At 45.0% G+C, this 17877-nt stretch overlaps 1 protein-coding gene across 2 annotated transcripts in view; it reads left to right on the top strand.

Moving 5' to 3' along the window:
- The window catches only part of nckap1 (NCK-associated protein 1), a 297326-nt gene that overhangs the window by 256243 nt on the left and 23206 nt on the right, over nucleotides 1–17877 (top strand). For both annotated transcript variants that reach the window (XM_070875820.1, XM_070875819.1), the window contains exon 28: nucleotides 12849–12965. In XM_070875820.1, coding sequence (XP_070731921.1) covers nucleotides 12849–12965 — 117 coding nt within the window. The remainder of the gene's footprint in view (nucleotides 1–12848; nucleotides 12966–17877) is intronic.

The raw sequence follows: 17877 nt of genomic DNA, 5'->3' as shown, positions 1-17877 counted from the left end.
AACGAATGCATCTGCTATAACTTCCGCCATCTCTTTTAATACCCTGGGATGCATTTCTTCAGGACCAGGGGACTTGTCTACCTTGAGTCCCATTAGCCTGTCCAGCACTAACTCCCTAGTGATTATCTCAAGGCCTTCCCACATTCCTATGACCAGAAATTTTTGGCATGGTTTTTGTGTCTTCCACTGTGAAGACCGAAGCAAAATAATTGTTTAAAGTCTCAGCCATTTCCACATTTCCCATTATTAAATCCCCCTTCTCATCTTCTAAGGGACCAACATTTACTTTAGTCACTCTTTTCCGTTTTATATATCTGTAAAAGCTTTTACTATCTGTTTTTATGTTTTGCGCAAGTTTACCTTTGTAATCTATCTTTCCTTTATTGCTTTTTTAGTCATTCTTTGCTGTTGTTTAAAATTTTCCCAATCTTCTAGTTTCCCACTAACCTTGGCCACTTTATACGCATTGGTCTTTGATTTGATACTCCTTTATTTCCTTGGTTATCCACGGCTGGTTATCCCTTCTCTTACCACCCTTCTTTTTCACTGGAATATATTTTTCTTGCACACAATGAAAGAGCTCCTCCACTGTTACTCAATTGTGCCCCCGTTTAGTCTGTGTTTCCAGTCTACTTTAGCCAACTCTGCCCTCATCCCACTGTAGTCCCCTTTGTTTAAGCATAGTACGCTTGTTTCTGACACAACTTCCTCACCCTCAATCTGTATTACAAATTCAACTATACTGTGATCACTCATTCCGAGAGGATCTTTTACTCGGAGATCGTTTATTTTTCCTGTCTCATTACACAGGACCAGATCTAAGATAGCTTGCTCCCTTGTAGGTTCTGTAACATACTGTTCTAAGAAACAATCCCGTATGCATTCTATGAATTCCTCCTCCAGGCTACCCCGTGCGATTTGAGTTGACCAATCGATAAGTAGGTTAAAATCCCTCATGACTACTGCCGTTCCTTTTTCACATGCCTCCATTATTCCCTTGATTATTGCCCGCCCCACCGTGAAGTTATTATTTGGGGGCCTATAAACTGCGCCCACCAGTGACTTTTTCCGCTTACTATCTCTAATCTCCACCCACAATGATTCAACATTTTGTTCATTAGAGCCAATATCGTCTCTCACAACTGCCCTGATATCATCCTTTATTAACAGAGCTACCCCAGCTCCTTTCCCTTCTTGTCTATCTTTCCGAATCGTCTCATACCCCTGTATGTTTAATTACCAGTCTTGGCCACCCTGCAACCATGTTTCTGTAATGGCCACCAAATCATACCCATTTGTAATGATTTGTGCCGTCAACTCATTTACTTTATTTTGAATGCTGCGTGCGTTTAGGTAGAGTGTTTTAATCCTAGTTTTTAAACCATGATTTTTAGTTTTGACCCCTCCTGCAGCCCCTTTATATTCAGGGGCCCTTTTTGTTTTTTGCCTTGGGTTTCTCTGCCCTCCAATTTTACTCATCTCCTTTCTGTCTTTTGCTTTTGTCTCCTTTTTGTTTCCCTCTGTCTCCCTGCATTGGTTCCCATTCCCCTGCCATATTAGTTTAACTCCTCCCCAACAGCTCTCGCAAACACTCCCCCGAGAACATTGGTTCCGGTCCTGCCCAGGAGCAGACCATCCGGTTTGTACTGGTCCCACCTTCCCCAGAACCAGTTCCAATGCCCCAGGAATTTGAATCCCTCCCTGCTGCACCACTGCTCAAGCCACTTATTCATCTGCACTATCCTGCGATTCCTACTCTGACTAGCACGTGGCACTGGGAGCAATCCCGAGATTACTACTTTTGAGGTCCTACTTTTTAATTTAGCTCCTAGCTCCTTTGAAACCACCTATCTCCCGTCAAGGTTCCGCCCACATCGCAGTGTCCCGCCCGCCCATGCCAGATGTCAGATAATCCCCATTTTGATCACTGTTGGTGCACTCCTACAACCCGCCGGAAGGACCACTCTGGAAATGAAAGTCTGAGCTGGGCGGCAGTGGGCTAGTAATCGGGCGGGAGGCAGCATTGTGATCGGCTTGAATCGGGAGGGAGGCAGCAATGTGATCGGTGTCAATCAGTAGGGTGGGAGGGAGGCAGCAGTGTGAGCGGGCAGCAATCGCACATCGGGTGGGAGGGAGGGAGAGAGAGCTGGAGTGCATTGGGGCAGCTCTGGCATAACGGCTGGGTGGGAGTGCAGGTGGCCATCTGCACCATATCAGTGGGACTGCTGGAAAGAAGTTAGGTTAATGTTGCATTACTTTCTGGCTGATGATGATTAAATTGGATGTGATAAAACTGACTGAAATATGTGTAAGCTAATGGGGGCTTTTTTGTTGCACCTTGTTGAAAGTCCTTCATTGAGAAGGCCAATGGCAAAGGGAAAATTATGAGTGACTGAAAAGTGTTCAGCATCTTACATTTTGTACATCCAAGCTGTTTCATTAATTGTCTAGCACAATGTACTGCAATGTAATTGATGACCATGTCATCTCCGGGATGGCACTCCTCCATGTTTGGCCTCACAAAAAGAGAGTTGAAGTGCAAGCCTTAAGGTCTGCCCTGCAACTTGGTAAACTGGAGTCATTGAATGGCAGCCTTCCTGCATTCATTGTTGTCTTGCGATGGCCTGATGACAGGACCCATTATACACTGCAGTCAGATGTGGATGGGAAGATATTCCTGATGAAGCAGATGACCTGAGGGACAGATGTGTGGTTGGCGCAATGCACCACACATGACGTTAAAATGATACGCAGAGAGTGTCAACAATGAGTGTATTTACATCTGCACAATGACAAACGTTACATAATATTTTGACTTATACATATATTTAGAGGAGGAAGCAACACCCACCCCTCTACCCGGCACCACCACCTCGCTTCTTCCCCCCCCCCCCCCCCATTGCAGCCTTGCCCGCTTTCCTCTAACTCCCGACGTCTACACGATGGAGTGGTCCTTCACTGCCTCTGGTTCAGGAGGTTATGCAGGAGGGCAGCAGGATGTGTGTAGACGTGTGCGTCTCGGTGACAACGTAGGGCGCGGACCGAAAAGCCGGGATCTCCTGCTCCTCTGCATCTGTGTACCTCGAGTGCGTGGGGTCGGGAGCTTGCACCATGTGTGCAGAAGCCATTTCCTGCCTCATAGCCTCAACGCTTTCTGATGTACACTCCAACACTGAGGAGGCGCTCCATCCTTTCATCGTGCTGCTGGGTGAATGTGGCGATGCTGGCAGCTATCCCCGCCATGGTCTGCTGCATCTCGTGACCTACCTCCACGCCGGTGGTTGGGAATTGGATCATCTGGCTCAATAGAGTGAGCTGTCCTGCATCCGCAGGTGGTTGCTCAATACTGCTGGATGGTGGGGCCTTGCTTCGCTTTGCGCCGCGGACTCTGCGCTTGCTTGAGTTTGCTTAAGTGGAGTCTGTTGGAAACCCCAGGAAATCTGAGCCCGATGGCGAGGTACTGTGGACACTTGGCTGACTTGGCAGGGGACTGATATCAGGCCCTTCCGGATCCTCCAGGTGAAGGGGCACAAATATGTGCCTTTCTCCCTCCTCTCTCCCCTTCTTCCTGGCCCTGGGTGTTGGAGGTGGGAGCGGTGGACATTGGTGATGTGGGCTGGGAGTGCAGGAAGTATCTGATGTCCTCGGGTGTGGAGAACGTCGGGGTGGGAGATGCTGGAGTGTGACGGCATCTGTGAAGGTCAGTGGCCGATGGTCTCTCCAGATCTGTGGTGTCCAAGTCAGCATCTGCAAGTAGCGGACAACATTTCAGTCTGTGGGTGTGGGTGGTGAAAGTGAGATGTGAGCCGTACCATCTCACATTATGCAGGTAAGGAGTTCCATCTCGACATGTCCACACCAATAATGGGCGACAAAGTGTGCGTTCACCCGCGAGTGCCTCAACATTGCAAGTACTTCATGCCATAACCGTCACTGACGCCAGTGATGTGTGTAGCCTTGCGGTAGCACCGGATCTGCAGAAACGTTTGTGCTTGGAATGCGGCGATGTTCCACCAATGCCAACGCACTCTCCTCCAGCCTGGTCAACTCCACCACATCTTGTGGGCCCCCTCTGGTCGCACTCAGGCTTGCCTGTTTGGCTGCTTGTTCTCTCTGCACAAAGAAACGTTGCTGCCTTTACCCCCTTTGCTCATGCCCCCCACACATACTCCCAAACACACACACACACACACACACACACACACACACACACGTCGCGCGCGCAACCTTTTTGGCCTTGGACAGGAGGGGGCGAATAAATTTGTGCTCACTTTAGCTGCCGCCACCAAATCATTCCACCGTTTGCGGCATTGGACCCCATCCCGGTTCACGATGCCCATTGCACTGACCATCTGACCTATGTCCATCCCAAGACACGGTATTGGGCTGGTGAGTCTTGCCACGCCCATCCGGGTGAGTTCGCTGTACGTGCGTTCCACCTCTGTCTCTCGCTCCTCCAACTTCTGCTCATTGAACCACAGAGCTCTGGCCGCCTTCTGGCAGTCTTCATTACTGCTTTTTGACCACTCATCCTCTATGATGAGAGGAATGGCTCCTCAACATCTGGTTATAGATTTGTCACACGACCCTCTCTGCAACTTAGGCTGGTTCCTCTCCAATACCACCTCTGCTCTCCTTCCTCTCTCTCTTTCTCTCTCCTTCCTCTCTCCTTCCTCTCTCTCTCTCTCTCTCTCTCTCTCTCTCTCTCTCCTTCCTCTCTCTCCTTCCTCTCTCTCTCTCTCTCTCTCTCTCTCTCTCTGCTCTTTCTCTCCTTCCTCTCTCTCATAAGAACATAAGAATTTGGAACAGGAGTAGGCCATCTAGCCCCTCGAGCCTGCTCCGCCATTCAACAAGATCATGGCTGATCTGGCCATGGACTTAGCTCCACTTACCCGCCCGCTCCCCGTAACCCTTAATTCCCTTATTGGTTAAAAATCTATCTATCTGTGAATTCAATGACCTCACCTCAACTGCTTCCTTGGGCAGAGAATTCCACAGATTCACAACCCTCTGGGAGAAGAAATTCCTTCTCAACTCGGTTTTAAATTGGCTCCCCCATATTTTGAGGCTGTGCCCCCTAATTCTAGTCTCCCCGACCAGTGGAAACAATCTCTCTGCCTCTATCTTGTCTATCTCTTTCATTATTTTAAATATTTCTATAAGATCACCCCTCATCCTTCTGAACTCCAACGAGTAAAGACCCAGTCTACTCAATCTGTCATCATAAGGTAACCCCCTCATCTCTGGAATCAGCCTAGTGAATCGTCTCTGTACCCCCTCCAAAGCCAGTATATCCTTCCTTAAGTAAGATGACCAAAACTGCACGCAGTACTCCAGGTGCGGCCTCGCCAATGCCCTACACAGGACCTCCCTGCTTTTGTACTCCATTCCTCTCGCAGTGAAGGCCAACATTCCATTCACCTTCCTGATTACCTGCAAACTAACTTTTTGGGATTCATGCACAAGGACCCCCAGGTCCCTCTGCACCTCAGCATGTTGTAATTTCTCCCCGTTCAAATAATAATCCCTTTTACTGTTTTTTTTTTTCCCCAAGGTGGATGACCTCACACTTTCCGACATTGTATTCCATCTGCCAAACCTTAGCCCATTTGCTTAACCTATCCAAATCTCTTTGCAGCCTCTCTGTGTCCTCTGCACAACCCGCTTTCCCACTAATCTTTGTGTCATCTGCAAATTTTGTTACACTACACTCTGTCCCCTCTTCCAGGTCATCTATGTATATTGTAAACAGTTCTCTCCCTCCCCCTCTCCCCCTCTCCCCCTCTCCCCCTCTCCCCCTCTCTCCCTCTCCTTCCTCTCTCCTCTCCCCTCGCAGGTGAAATAGAATGGTGTCCTTTTATGGCCCTACGCACTTACTCAATTAGCGTGCAAGGGTCATAAAAGGACTACAACAGGCTACACAAAACGACCCCAAAAAAAGTCTAAATCCTGCACATGCGCAGTGAAGGCCCTCCGAAAAAAACTAAATGGTGAAACCTCCAACTGGCACATTCTGATAATACTTGCCAACGAGTCCTGCCAGCTCCCGCTCGCCATCTGACGTACGCTACAGCTCCCGCAACGGGACCCAGTGGCAGCGGGCGCCAAAAACGGCCCGCCCGACCGGTGTCCACTGAGAAATGGGCGGCCATGAGTTTTGGGCCCTAAGAGTTGGTGTACTTTGCCTGAAGTGGTAGAAGTTTGGAACTCCCTTCCCCAAAAGGCAATTAATGCTGGATGAGTTGTTAATTTTAATTCTGAGATTGATAGATTTTTGTTAACCAAAGGTGTGAAGGGTTATGAAGTTAGATCGCAGATCAGCTATGATCTAATTGATTGGCAGAACAGGCTCGAGGTATTAAATGGCCTACTCCTGTTCCTATGTTCCAATATAATAGCTATATTGTACATAGTATGACTGAAGTCTGATTATTCTTCTGGGTGCAAATCCACTGGTAGATTGGCATCAGTAAACTGGTTGATTTGTTGAGAAAGTGGCCCACACTCACTTAGTACTCCAGTTTCAGCCAGCATGCAGAATGTGCCACGTGTAAAGTACAGAGTGATGGTTCATTCATTTAGAGTTGGCATTGCTACTGCTCTTGCAGTGTAACAACATCATATGACTTTACTCCGATTCTTTAGTAAGAAGTTTAAAAAGTAAGGTCGTGGTTCTCGGAGGTGGGAAATTCATCAAATCCTTCAGTAATTCCAAAAGTTCCAGGAAGGCAGAAGGAGTTGACAGATTTGTTTTTAAATCTGAGCAAAACCTCTAGACTAACCACTTTTTTCATTTGAGTGTTTTTAGTGCTGTTGATGACCTTGATGAAGAGCTTAAATCTGATTGACCTGCGCCAGATGTTCCTTTCGGAGTACCTCATCATAGGCAGTCCCTCGGAATTGAGGAATACTTGTTTCCATTCCTGAAGTGAGTTCTCTGGTGGCTGAACAGTCCAATACAAGAGCCTATGTCACAGGTGGGACAGACATTTGCCGAGGGAAGGATTAGGTGAGACTGGTTTGCCACATGTTCCTTCCGCTGCCTGCGCTTGACCTCTTCATGCTCTGTGTTGAGATTCGAAGAACTCAACGCTCTCCCGGATGCACTTCCTCCACTTCGGGCGGTCTTCGGCCAGGGACTCCCAGGTGTCAGTGGTGATGTCGCACTTTACCAGGGAGGCTTTGAGGATGTCCTTGTAACGTTTCCGCTGCCCACCTTTGGCTCATTTGCCGTGAAGGAGCTCCACATAGAGCATTTGCTTAGGGAGTCTCGTGTCTGGCATGTGAATCATGTGGCCTGCCCAGCGAAGCTGACCCGAGTGCGGTCAGTGATTCAATGCCGGGGATGTTAGCCTGGACGGGGATACTAATGTTGGTGCGCCTGTCCTCCCAGGGGATTTGCAGGATCTTGCGGAGACATCGTTGGTGATATATTTCAAGCAACTTGAGGTGTCTTTCTGTACATTGTCCATGCCTCTGATCCATACAGGAGGGCAAATTTTACTACAGCCTGTCGACCATGAGCTTGGTGGTAGATTTGAGGGCCTGGCCTTCGAACACTCTCTTCCTCAGGCGGCCGAAGGCTGCACTGGCGCGCTGGAGACGGTGTTGAATCTTCGCATCAATGTCTGCTTTTGTTGATGAGGCTCCCGAAGTATGGAAAATAGTCCACGTTGTTGAGGGCCGCGCCGTGAATCTTAATGACTGGGGGGCAGTGCTTTGCGGTGAGGGCAGGCTAGTGGAGGACCTTTGTCTTACAGATGTTAAGCGTAAGGCCCATGCTTCCATATGCCTCGGTGAATACATCGACTATATCCTGGACTTTAGCCTCAGAATGTGCGCAGCCACAGGCGTCGCCCGCATACTGTAGCTCAACAACAGAGGTTGGGGTGATCTTGGGCCAGGCCTGGAGGCGGCGTAGGTTAAACAGCTTCCCACTGATTCTGTAGTTTAGTTCCACTCCAGCGGGGAGCTTGTTGACTGTGAGGTGGAGCATGGCAGCGAGGAAGATTGAGAAGAGGGTTGGAGCGATGACGCAGCCCTCGGTCCGGACGTGGATTGAGTCTGTAATGGATCCGTTGGTAAGAATCACGGCCTGCATGTCATCGTGGAGCAGGCGAAGGATGTTGACAAACTTTTGAGGGCATCCGAAACGGAGGAGGGCGCTCCGTAGACCTTCGCGGTTGACAGTATACCATTATACCATTGTCTCCTAGAGGTGAATTAATAAATCATGTAAGAAGTTTCAACTGATACGGTAGTGGTTATAGTACTGGACTAGCAGTCCATAATTCATGAGTTCAAATCTCATCATTATGAAATTAAATTCAATAAAATGACCATGAAGGTTACTGGATTGCTGTAACAACGCAATTGGTTTACTGATGCCCTTCAGCGTATGAAGCTGCCACCTCGACCTGCTCTGGTGTACACACAATTCTAAATGCTCTCTGAAGTGGTCCCACCACCTTCTTGGGGCAACTGGATTGGGCAATAAATGCAACCTTGCTAGCATCACTCACATTCAACACATACAAAATATATACTCAACGTCCAGTAGCAGAACATTCTGCAATTATGATGAGGCAGAATACTTTGTGATTGTAACATGTGATAAACAGTTAGGTCTTTGAGAGCATTTGTAGCCTCTGATGTCTCCCAAGTTTTTCATCCGTTGATTTGAAGATTCAAAACGTACTTAAAATATCTTGTTTATTTGAGAGCTTCCTCATTTAGGTAACCGAGCTAGTTCCTTAGATTCCTGTTACCTCAAAAATTCTCCCCTTTGCCTTTGTTGAGACAAGGCTGCATTACCTTTCCACAAATCCCCAAGATGGTTACTAAATCTTTTACTCAGTACCTATCCTACATTACAACAGTGACTGCGTTTCAAAAGTATGTCATTGGCTGTAAGGCACTTTGGGATTTTTTTAATTCATTCATGGGATGTGGGCGTTGCTGGCAAGGTCAGCATTTATTGTCCATCCACAATTGCCCTTGAGAAGGTGGTGGTGAGAGCTGCCTCCTTGAACTGCTGCAGTCCATGTGGTGAAGGTACACTCACAGTGCTGTTCGAGAGGGAGTTCCAGGATTTTGACCCAGCGATGATGAAGTAACAGCGATATACTTCCAAGTCAGGATGGTGTGTGATTTGGAGGGGAATGTGGAGGCGGTGGTCCCTTGTGCCTGCTGCCCTTGTCCTTCTAGGTGATAGAGGACGCGGGTTTGGAAGGTGCTGCCGAAGAAGCCTTGGCGAGTTGCTGCAGTGTATCTTGTAGATGGTATACACTGAAGCCATGATGCGCCAGTGGTGAAGGGAATTAATGTTTATGGTGGTGGTTGGGCTGCTTTGTCCTGAGTTTGTGAAAGGCACCATATAAATGCACATCTTTGTTTTTAAAATGTACTGCATAGAATTACTGCACAATTCTTAACCTAACCTGAGCCCCCCACTTCCCTCCCCGAGCCAAAAGTTATCTGGAACATCCCAGTAAGTCGGCTTTATCCAACCATTTTCCTGCCAGTGGAAAATTGACTCAAGGTGGCTTTTTTCCACACTGAGACTAAGTGGAATGGAGATTTGCCATCACTACTTTCGAGGCAAAGTGTCTGTGTCTGTATGTATGTGTGTGTGTGGTGTGTGTGTCACACTTTCTCTGCCCCTCAGATAGCTCACAAATGCATATATTTAAGTAAGTAAATTAAAATCTATAGAAGCAAAGCACTGGCTGGTCCAGTGGAATAGCATACCATCAATTTACTTCAAATCTGGGTTTTAATCCAGTCCAGACTAACTAGATGAAAGCTTCCCCTCTCCTATTTTATTGCCCAAAACTTGACAAATAGTGCAATCTGAGTTCATAAAGACTGATGGTGTGAGAAATGGAGAAACTCATTGGTGCAGTGGAGGAGGTATTCTGAAGGTAGAATTGAGGTGTACTGGGTGGGACTTTCCTGTCCGATAGGTGTTGTGAAATCATGAATCCCTGCTTTACAAAAAGAGAAAATTCTCTCCTTTGCCATTGTTGTGGCAGTGTAGCAGTTTGATGTGCAATGGGTCATGCTATAATCGTCATGGAAATTGTCAATCTGTAACGGGATGCGCAGCAGGGAAAAAATTCCATTCAGTGTTGATGTTCTTCACCTTGATGAGCACTTTGATTTCTGTCTGTGTTGGACAAGCTGGAAATTGTATCTGAATATCAGTATGCCCATAAATATTTACTCTTAACCTCAGTAAGTTAGACTTAATTAAATTTTAAACAAACTTGTAACTTCCTGTTACCAGGACAGTGGGTGCATTTAATAAGTATACAGTGAAGAAATTTTCCATTTGTGGACGTATCGTTTTTGGCCATGCCTCTGCTCTCCCCGCAAAAAAAGCTCAATGATAGTGCAAAGTTCAAATGGTAAAATAATACACTATTGCTGACACAGTTGCCCAATTGAACTCCATTCTTTAGAACTGACATCCTGACACATTCACCAAATATTTATCTGAAAATCGGCGGAAGAACTTGTAACTCTTATTGGACCTTGGATCACATTCAAAAAGTCACATAATAAGCAGTACTGCCAGTGCTACAGTAACATAGATGTCTTGCACAAATGCCTTTTACATACGTGCATACTCATTTGTGCCAGAGTTCTCCATTTAATTTTAAATTAGGGCTCTTTCCATCAATATTCTAATATTCCTCACTTCAGTGAACTGTATCATGCTAGCTGTGCACTCTCCACCTGAACCATGGAGCATCATCATACATTCACATATTCTGCATGCTGAACATTCTACAGTATATCATGTGTGGCAGTGGGACTGGTTTTGCTTGAAGATTCAAAGAAAGGAGGAGCATTTCGAATGTGCACTCAGCATTACCAAGCTCTGACAAATCTCATTGGAGCTTTTTTATTTGACATAAATCACCCTAATAGTAACTTTAGGGAATTTATTTTATTTTAGTTGGTTCACGGTAGTTTTCACTGGGATAAAAAAAATCACATTATGTTGGAATGAAATGTTGTTACCTTCTGTTGCTCATTTATTGACCTGCCAATTGATGTTAGAGGGACATAGACAGATAAGTGAGCGGGCAAAACAATGGCAAACAGAATTCGACATGGCAAATATGAAGTCATCCACTTTGGACCCAAAAAAGATAAATTAGAGTATGTTGTAAAGGATGAGAAACTACACATCATTAAAAGCCAGTAGACCTGTTCAAAAAAAAATCAAAAAGGCTAATGGAATGTTGGCCTTTATCTCAAGAGAGCAGGATTACAAAGGAGAGGAAGTTGTGCTTCCGTTGTATAGAGCCTTCAGTTGAATGCAACGCACCTCAGGAACAATATTTTGGCCTTGGAGGGGGTGTAGTGCAGATTTACCAGAATGATATTGGTGCTTAGAGGGTTAAATTATGAGGACAGATTGCATAAGCGGCTTGTAATTCCCTTGAGTAGAGGAGATTGAAAGATGATCTAATCGTGGTGTTTAAATTGTTTAAAGGATTTTGATAGGTTAGATGTGGAGAAATACTTCCTTTGATGGGGAATCCAGAACAATGGGACAATCTTAAAATTAGAACTTGGCCTTTCAGGAGCAAAATCAGGAAGCACTTTTTTTTTTAGCATAAGGTATTAGACATTTGGAACTCTCCTCCACAAAGGCAATGGATACGAGGACAATTGGAACTTTTAAGACCGAAAGATGGATCTTCGTTAGGTTTTCAAGGGATATGGAGCAAAAGCAAGCAAATAGAGTTCAGTTGCAGATTAACCATGGTGTAATTAAATGGCGAAATAGGCCTGAGGGGCTAAATAGTCAACTCCTGTTATAAGGGGTTAGTTACATTGTTCATATATTTAACATAATAAAGAGATTTCTACATTTAACTTTCTAGCATTGATGATGTACAAGAATTAGGATCAGGAGTAGACCATATGGCTCCTTGAGCCTGCTCCGCCATTCAATAAGATCATGGCTGATCTTCGACCTCAACTCTACTTTCCTGCTCTATCCCCATATCCCTTAATTCCACGAGTCGAAAATCTATCTCTCAGCCTTGAATATACTCAATGACTGAGCATTCACAACCCTTTGAACAGAGAATTCCAAAGATTCACAACCCTCTTAGTGAAGAAATTCCTCCTCATCTTCTCATCTCAGTCTTAAAAGGCCAACCACTTATCCTGAGACTATGCCCCCTAGTTCTAGACTCTCCAGCCAAGGGAAGCGATCTCTGTTTCTCAATCCGCCTCAGAATCTTGTGTTTCAATGAGATCACACCTCATTCTTCTAAACTCTAGAGAGTAAAGGCCCAATATACTCAATTTCTCCTCATGGAACAACCCTTTCGTCCCAGGAATCAATCTAATGAACCATCATTGCCCCATCTCTAAGGTAAGTATATCCTTCCTTGGATAAGGATACCAAAACTGTGCACAGTACTCCAGATGTGGTCTACCAAAGCCCTTTACAATTGTAGCAAGACTTCCTTACTGTTGTACTCCAACCCCCTTGCAATAAAGACCATGCCATTTGCCTTTCTAATTGTTTGCTGTACCTGCATGCTAACTCTGTTTCTGTACTCGTGGACACAATTCTCTCTGAACACCAACATTTAATAGTTTCTCACCATTTTTAAAAATATTCTGTTTTGCTGTTCTTCCTACCAAAGTGAATAACCTCATATGTGGTACCAAGTGTAATAATCTTGGCATGTTTTGTTAGCATTTTTATTGGATTGGAGTTAGGAAAGAGTCTGATGAAAGTTTAATTTTGAACAATTGTTTTGTAAATGTGTTACAAATTAGGGTTTTAATTAATATTCTCTTTCAATTCTTTGCAGAGAACATTAGTCCAGAGGAAGAATATAAAATTGCCTGCCTCCTTATGGTATTTGTTGCTGTATCTCTTCCAACTCTAGCCAGTAATGTCATGTCCCAATACAGTCCTGCTATTGAAGGTAAGTACTGATCCCCCAATATGGGGTGTCAAGGGCAGAGTAATGAATGTAAAGATTTAGTTTTATATGCCATCTTTATAATATACTATTGTTGAGTATCTGCTGATGTCATGTTGGTCTTCAGCACTTAAAAAATAGATCTGGCATTCAACAAAAGATTTATCTAATTTATATTTCAAAATGGTATAAAGATGAGCCCATTAGATTTATATTTTTTTTTAATTGGAGAAGTATAGATTTTATTTGGGTTATATATATATATATATGGGTATGGGCAATTAGCTTATAAATTAATTTTGCCCTACAACACACTATACACTTACTGCATCGGTGAAGGAAATTGCTGATAATTTTAGAACTGATGAATTTTGAAGTCACAACCACAAGTTTGTCCCCTTGAGCCATGTGACATCTTTAGTTCGTATATTTCTCTTGTTGGTATCAATCATTGACCTTTTCACTGAGAAAGCTTCCTTTTTCTATTTGTGATACCTACATATTTGATTTCAGCCTGTGGGTTTAAGTTTTAACTGAGGTTATTTTTTTGAGTTCAGCTTAATACCGTTCAGAAAATTTGATTCATGCTACATCTAGGTTTTACAAGTCTATATTAACTATAAATAAGTCCTTTTGCAACTAGTGGCATCCAATGCCAAACAACTATTTTTTTTAATGCAAATTATGTCAAAGATTTCTACGACAACTTGGAGAAAGACTCACAACAACTGAAAAGATCTGAGCCCTTAGGTCAGCATCTCACTTTAGGTACAAAATACAAATCATGTGATTCTACAAGTTGTCTCTTTCTACTTCCACAAGCGGAATTGTGCCAAATGATACAAAGGGGATGCGTTAAGAGTATATGCATATTTGTCAAAATCCTCTTTTTTGGAGTCGATGTTGACATTTCCATGGAAGATATTGGATATGCAATTGTTCAATTTCATGCACCACAGTGAAAGAATGTAACCTTGATCTGCATAGAGATTCCCACAGCTAACCAGCTGCACTATAATTAAGGAAAGAACCTGGCTGTAATGTGGCCCTTTTTGCTTTTTGCCTTAGGTTTCTCTGCCCTCCAATTTTACTTTTCCTCTTTCTATCTTTTGCTTCTGCCCCCATTCTACTTCCCTCTATCTCTCTCTATAGGTTCCCATCCCCCGGCCATATTAGTTTAACTCCTCCCCAACAGCACTAGTAAACACTCCCCCTAGGACATTGGTTCCGGTCCTGCCCAGGTGCCGACCGTCCGGTTTGTACTGGTCCCACCTCCCCCAGAACCGGTTCCAATGTCCCAAGAATTTGAATCCCTCCCTGCTGCACTACTCCTCAAGCCATGTATTCATCTGAGCTATCCTGCGATTCCGACTCTGACCAGCACGTGGCACGGGTAGCAATCCTGAGATTACCACTTTTGAGGTCCTACTTTTTAATTTAGCTCCTAGCTCCCTAAATTCGCATTGTAGGACCTCATCCCTTTTTTTTTTTAAAACCTATATCGTTGGTAGCTATTTGCACCACGACAACTGGCTGTTCATCCTCCCTTTTCATAATGCCCTGTGCCCGCTCCGAGACATCCTTGACCCTTGCACCATCCTGGAGTCTCGGTTACAGCCGCAGAAACGTCTATCTATTCCCCTTACAATTGAATCCCCTATCACTATAGCTCTCCCACTTTTTCCTGCCCTCCTGTGCAGCAGAGCCACCCATGGTGCCATGAACTTGGCTGCTGCTGCCCTCCCCTGGTGAGTCATCCTCCTCAACAATACCCAAAGCGGTGTATCTGTTTTGCAGGGGGATGACCGCAGGGGACCCCTGCATTATCTTCCTTCCACTGCTCTTCCTGTTGGTCATCGATTCCCTAGCTGCCTGAGTAACCTTTTCCTGCGGTAAGACCAACTCACTAAACGTGCTATTCACGTTATTCTCAGCATCGTGGATGCTCCAGAGTGAATCCACCCGCAGCTCCAGTGCCGCAATGCGGTCCGTCAGGAGCTGCAGCTGGATACACTCCTGCACACGTAGTCGTCAGGGACACCGGAAGCGTCCCTGACTTCCCACATAGTACAGGAGGAGCATGACATCAGAAAACGGGTAATTATAGACCGGTTAGCCTGACATCAGTAGTGGGGAAAATGTTGGAATCAATTATTAAAGATGAAATAGCAGCGCATTTGGAAAGCAGTGACCGGATCGGTCCAAGTCGGCATGGATTTATGAAAGGGAAATCATGCTCAACAAATTTTCTGGAATTTTTTGAGGATGTAACTAGTGGAGTAGACAAGGGAGAACCAGTGGATGTGGTGTATTTAGACTTTCAAAAGGCTTTTGACAAGGACCCACACAAGAGATTAGTGTGCTAAATTATAGCACATGGTATTGGGGTTAATGTACTGACGTGGATAGCGAACTGGTTGGCAGACAGGAAGCAGAGAGTCAGGATAAACGGGTCCTTTTCAGAATGGCAGGCAGTGACTAGTGGGGTGCCGCAGGGCTCAGTGCTGGGACCCCAGCTATTTACAATATACATTATTGATTTAGATGAAGGAATTGAGTGCAATATCTCCAAGTTTGCAGATGACACTAAGCTGGGTGGCGGTGTGAGCTGTGAGGAGGACGCTAAGAGGCTGCAAGGTGACTTGGACAGGTTAGGGGAGTGGGCAAATGCATGGCAGATGCAGTATAATATGGATAAATGTGAGGTTATCCACTTTGATGGCAAAAACACGAAGGCAGAATATTATCTGAATGGTGGCAAATTAAGAAAAGGGGAGGTACAACGAGACCTGGGTGTCATGGTACATCAGTCATTGAAAGTTGGCATGCAAGTACAGCAGGCGGTGAAGAAGGCAAATTGTATGTTGGCCTTCATAGGGGATTTGAGTATAGGAGCAGGGAGGTCTTACTGCAGTTGTACAGTCTGGTGAACCTTCTCTGCACTCCCTCAATAGCAAGAACTTCCTTCCTCAGATTAGGAGACCAAAACTGAACACACTGATACCTATATGCACTACGACAACTGGCTGTCACCAAGGCCCTGTACAACTGCAGTAAGACCTCCCTGCTCCTATACTCAAATCCCTTAGTTATGAAGCCAATATATCATTTGCCGCCTTCATCGCCTGCTGTACCTACATGTCAACTTTCAATGACTGATGTACCATGACACTTTTCACAATTTAGAAAGTACAGTGTTCTGTCCTTTTTAGGTCCAAGTTAATGACCCCACATTTACCTACATTGAAATCCATTTGCCATAGTTTTTTCCATTCCCTTAATCTATCAATATCTCTTTGTAATTTTATGCCTCCATCTACACTGCTTAGAATGCCACCTATCATTGTGTCATTTTCAAATTTGGATATGTGGCTTTCTATCCCATCATTTAGGTAATTTATAAATACGGCGAATAGTTGAGGCCCCAACACACATCCCTGCGGGACACCACTAGTCACTTCCTGCCAATTCGAGTCCCTGCCCATTATCCCTACTCTGATTTCCAGCTTGCTGACCTCTTCCTCTACTGTAAATACTGACAAAATAATTTTTCAACATGTCTGCCATTTCTGTTTTTCATTGACAATATCACCGTTACTAGTTTTCAAGGGCCAACATTACTCCTGACAACCCTCTCTTTCCGAGTATAATTGTAAAAATAAGTGTTGATTTTGATATCCCATATACATTTCTTTTCATAATCTCTTTTTGTACCTCTTACTATCTGTTTTGTTACCCTTTGTTGTTCTTTGTATCTTTCACATTATCCAGGATCCATGCTATTGTTTGCATTTTTGTATGCCTTTTTTGTTTAATTTTATGTTGTCCCTTACCTCTTTAGATAGGCGTTTCTGCGGCCGCAATCGAGACTCCAGGATAGTATGTTGCCTCCTTGGTGCAAGGGTCAAGGATGTCTCGGAGCGACTGCAGGACATTTTGGAGGGGGACAGCCAGTTGTCGTAGTGCATATAGGTATCAGCGATAAGGTTAAAAAACGGGATGAGGCCCTACAAGCTAAATTTAGGGAGCTAGGAGTTAAATTAAAAAGCAGGACCTCAAAGGTAGTAATCTCAGGATTGCTACCAGTGCCACGTGCTAGTCAGAGTAGAAATAGCAGGATAGCTCAGATGAATACATGGCTTGAGGAGTGGTGCAGAAGGGAGGGATTCAAATTCCTGGGACATTGGAACCGGTTCTGGGGGAGGTGGGACCAGTACAAACCGGACGGTCTGCACCTGGGCAGGACCGGAACCAATGTCCTAGGGGGAGTGTTTGCTAGTGAGGTTGAGGAGGGGTTAAACTAATAAGGCAGGGGGATAGGAACCTATGCAGGGAGACAGAGGGAAGGAAAATGGGGGCAGAAGCAAAAGACAAAGAAGAAAAGTAAAAGTGGTGGGCAGAGAAACCCAAGGCAAAAATCAAAAAGGGCCACATTACAGCAAAATTCTAAAGGGACAAAGTGTGTTAAAAAGACAAGCCTGAAGGCTCTGTGCCTCAATGCGAGGAGTATTCGTAATAAGGTGGACGAATTAACTGCGCAGGCAGCTATTAACGAATATGATATAATTGGGATTACGGAGACATGGCTCCAGGGTGACCAAGGCTGGAAACTCAACATCGAGGGGTATTCAACATTCAGGAAGGATAGGCAGAAAAGAAAAGGAGGTGGGGTAGCGTTGCTGGTTAATGAGGAGATTAAAGCAATAGTAAGGAAGGACATTAGCTTGGATGATGTGGAATCTGTATGGGTAGGGCTGCGGAATACTAAAGGGTAGAAAACGCTAGTGGGAGTTGTTTACAGACCACCAAACAGTAGTAGTGAGGTTGGGGACAGCATCAAATAAGAAATTAGGGATGCGTGCAATCATCATCATAGGCAGTCCCTCGGAATCGAGGAAGACTTGTTTCCACTCCT

The sequence above is a fragment of the Pristiophorus japonicus genome, chromosome 3 (genome assembly GCF_044704955.1).
Source record: "Pristiophorus japonicus isolate sPriJap1 chromosome 3, sPriJap1.hap1, whole genome shotgun sequence".
NCBI classification, from domain to species: Eukaryota; Metazoa; Chordata; class Chondrichthyes; family Pristiophoridae; genus Pristiophorus; species Pristiophorus japonicus.
This window is presented reverse-complemented; position numbering and strand designations above follow the sequence as displayed.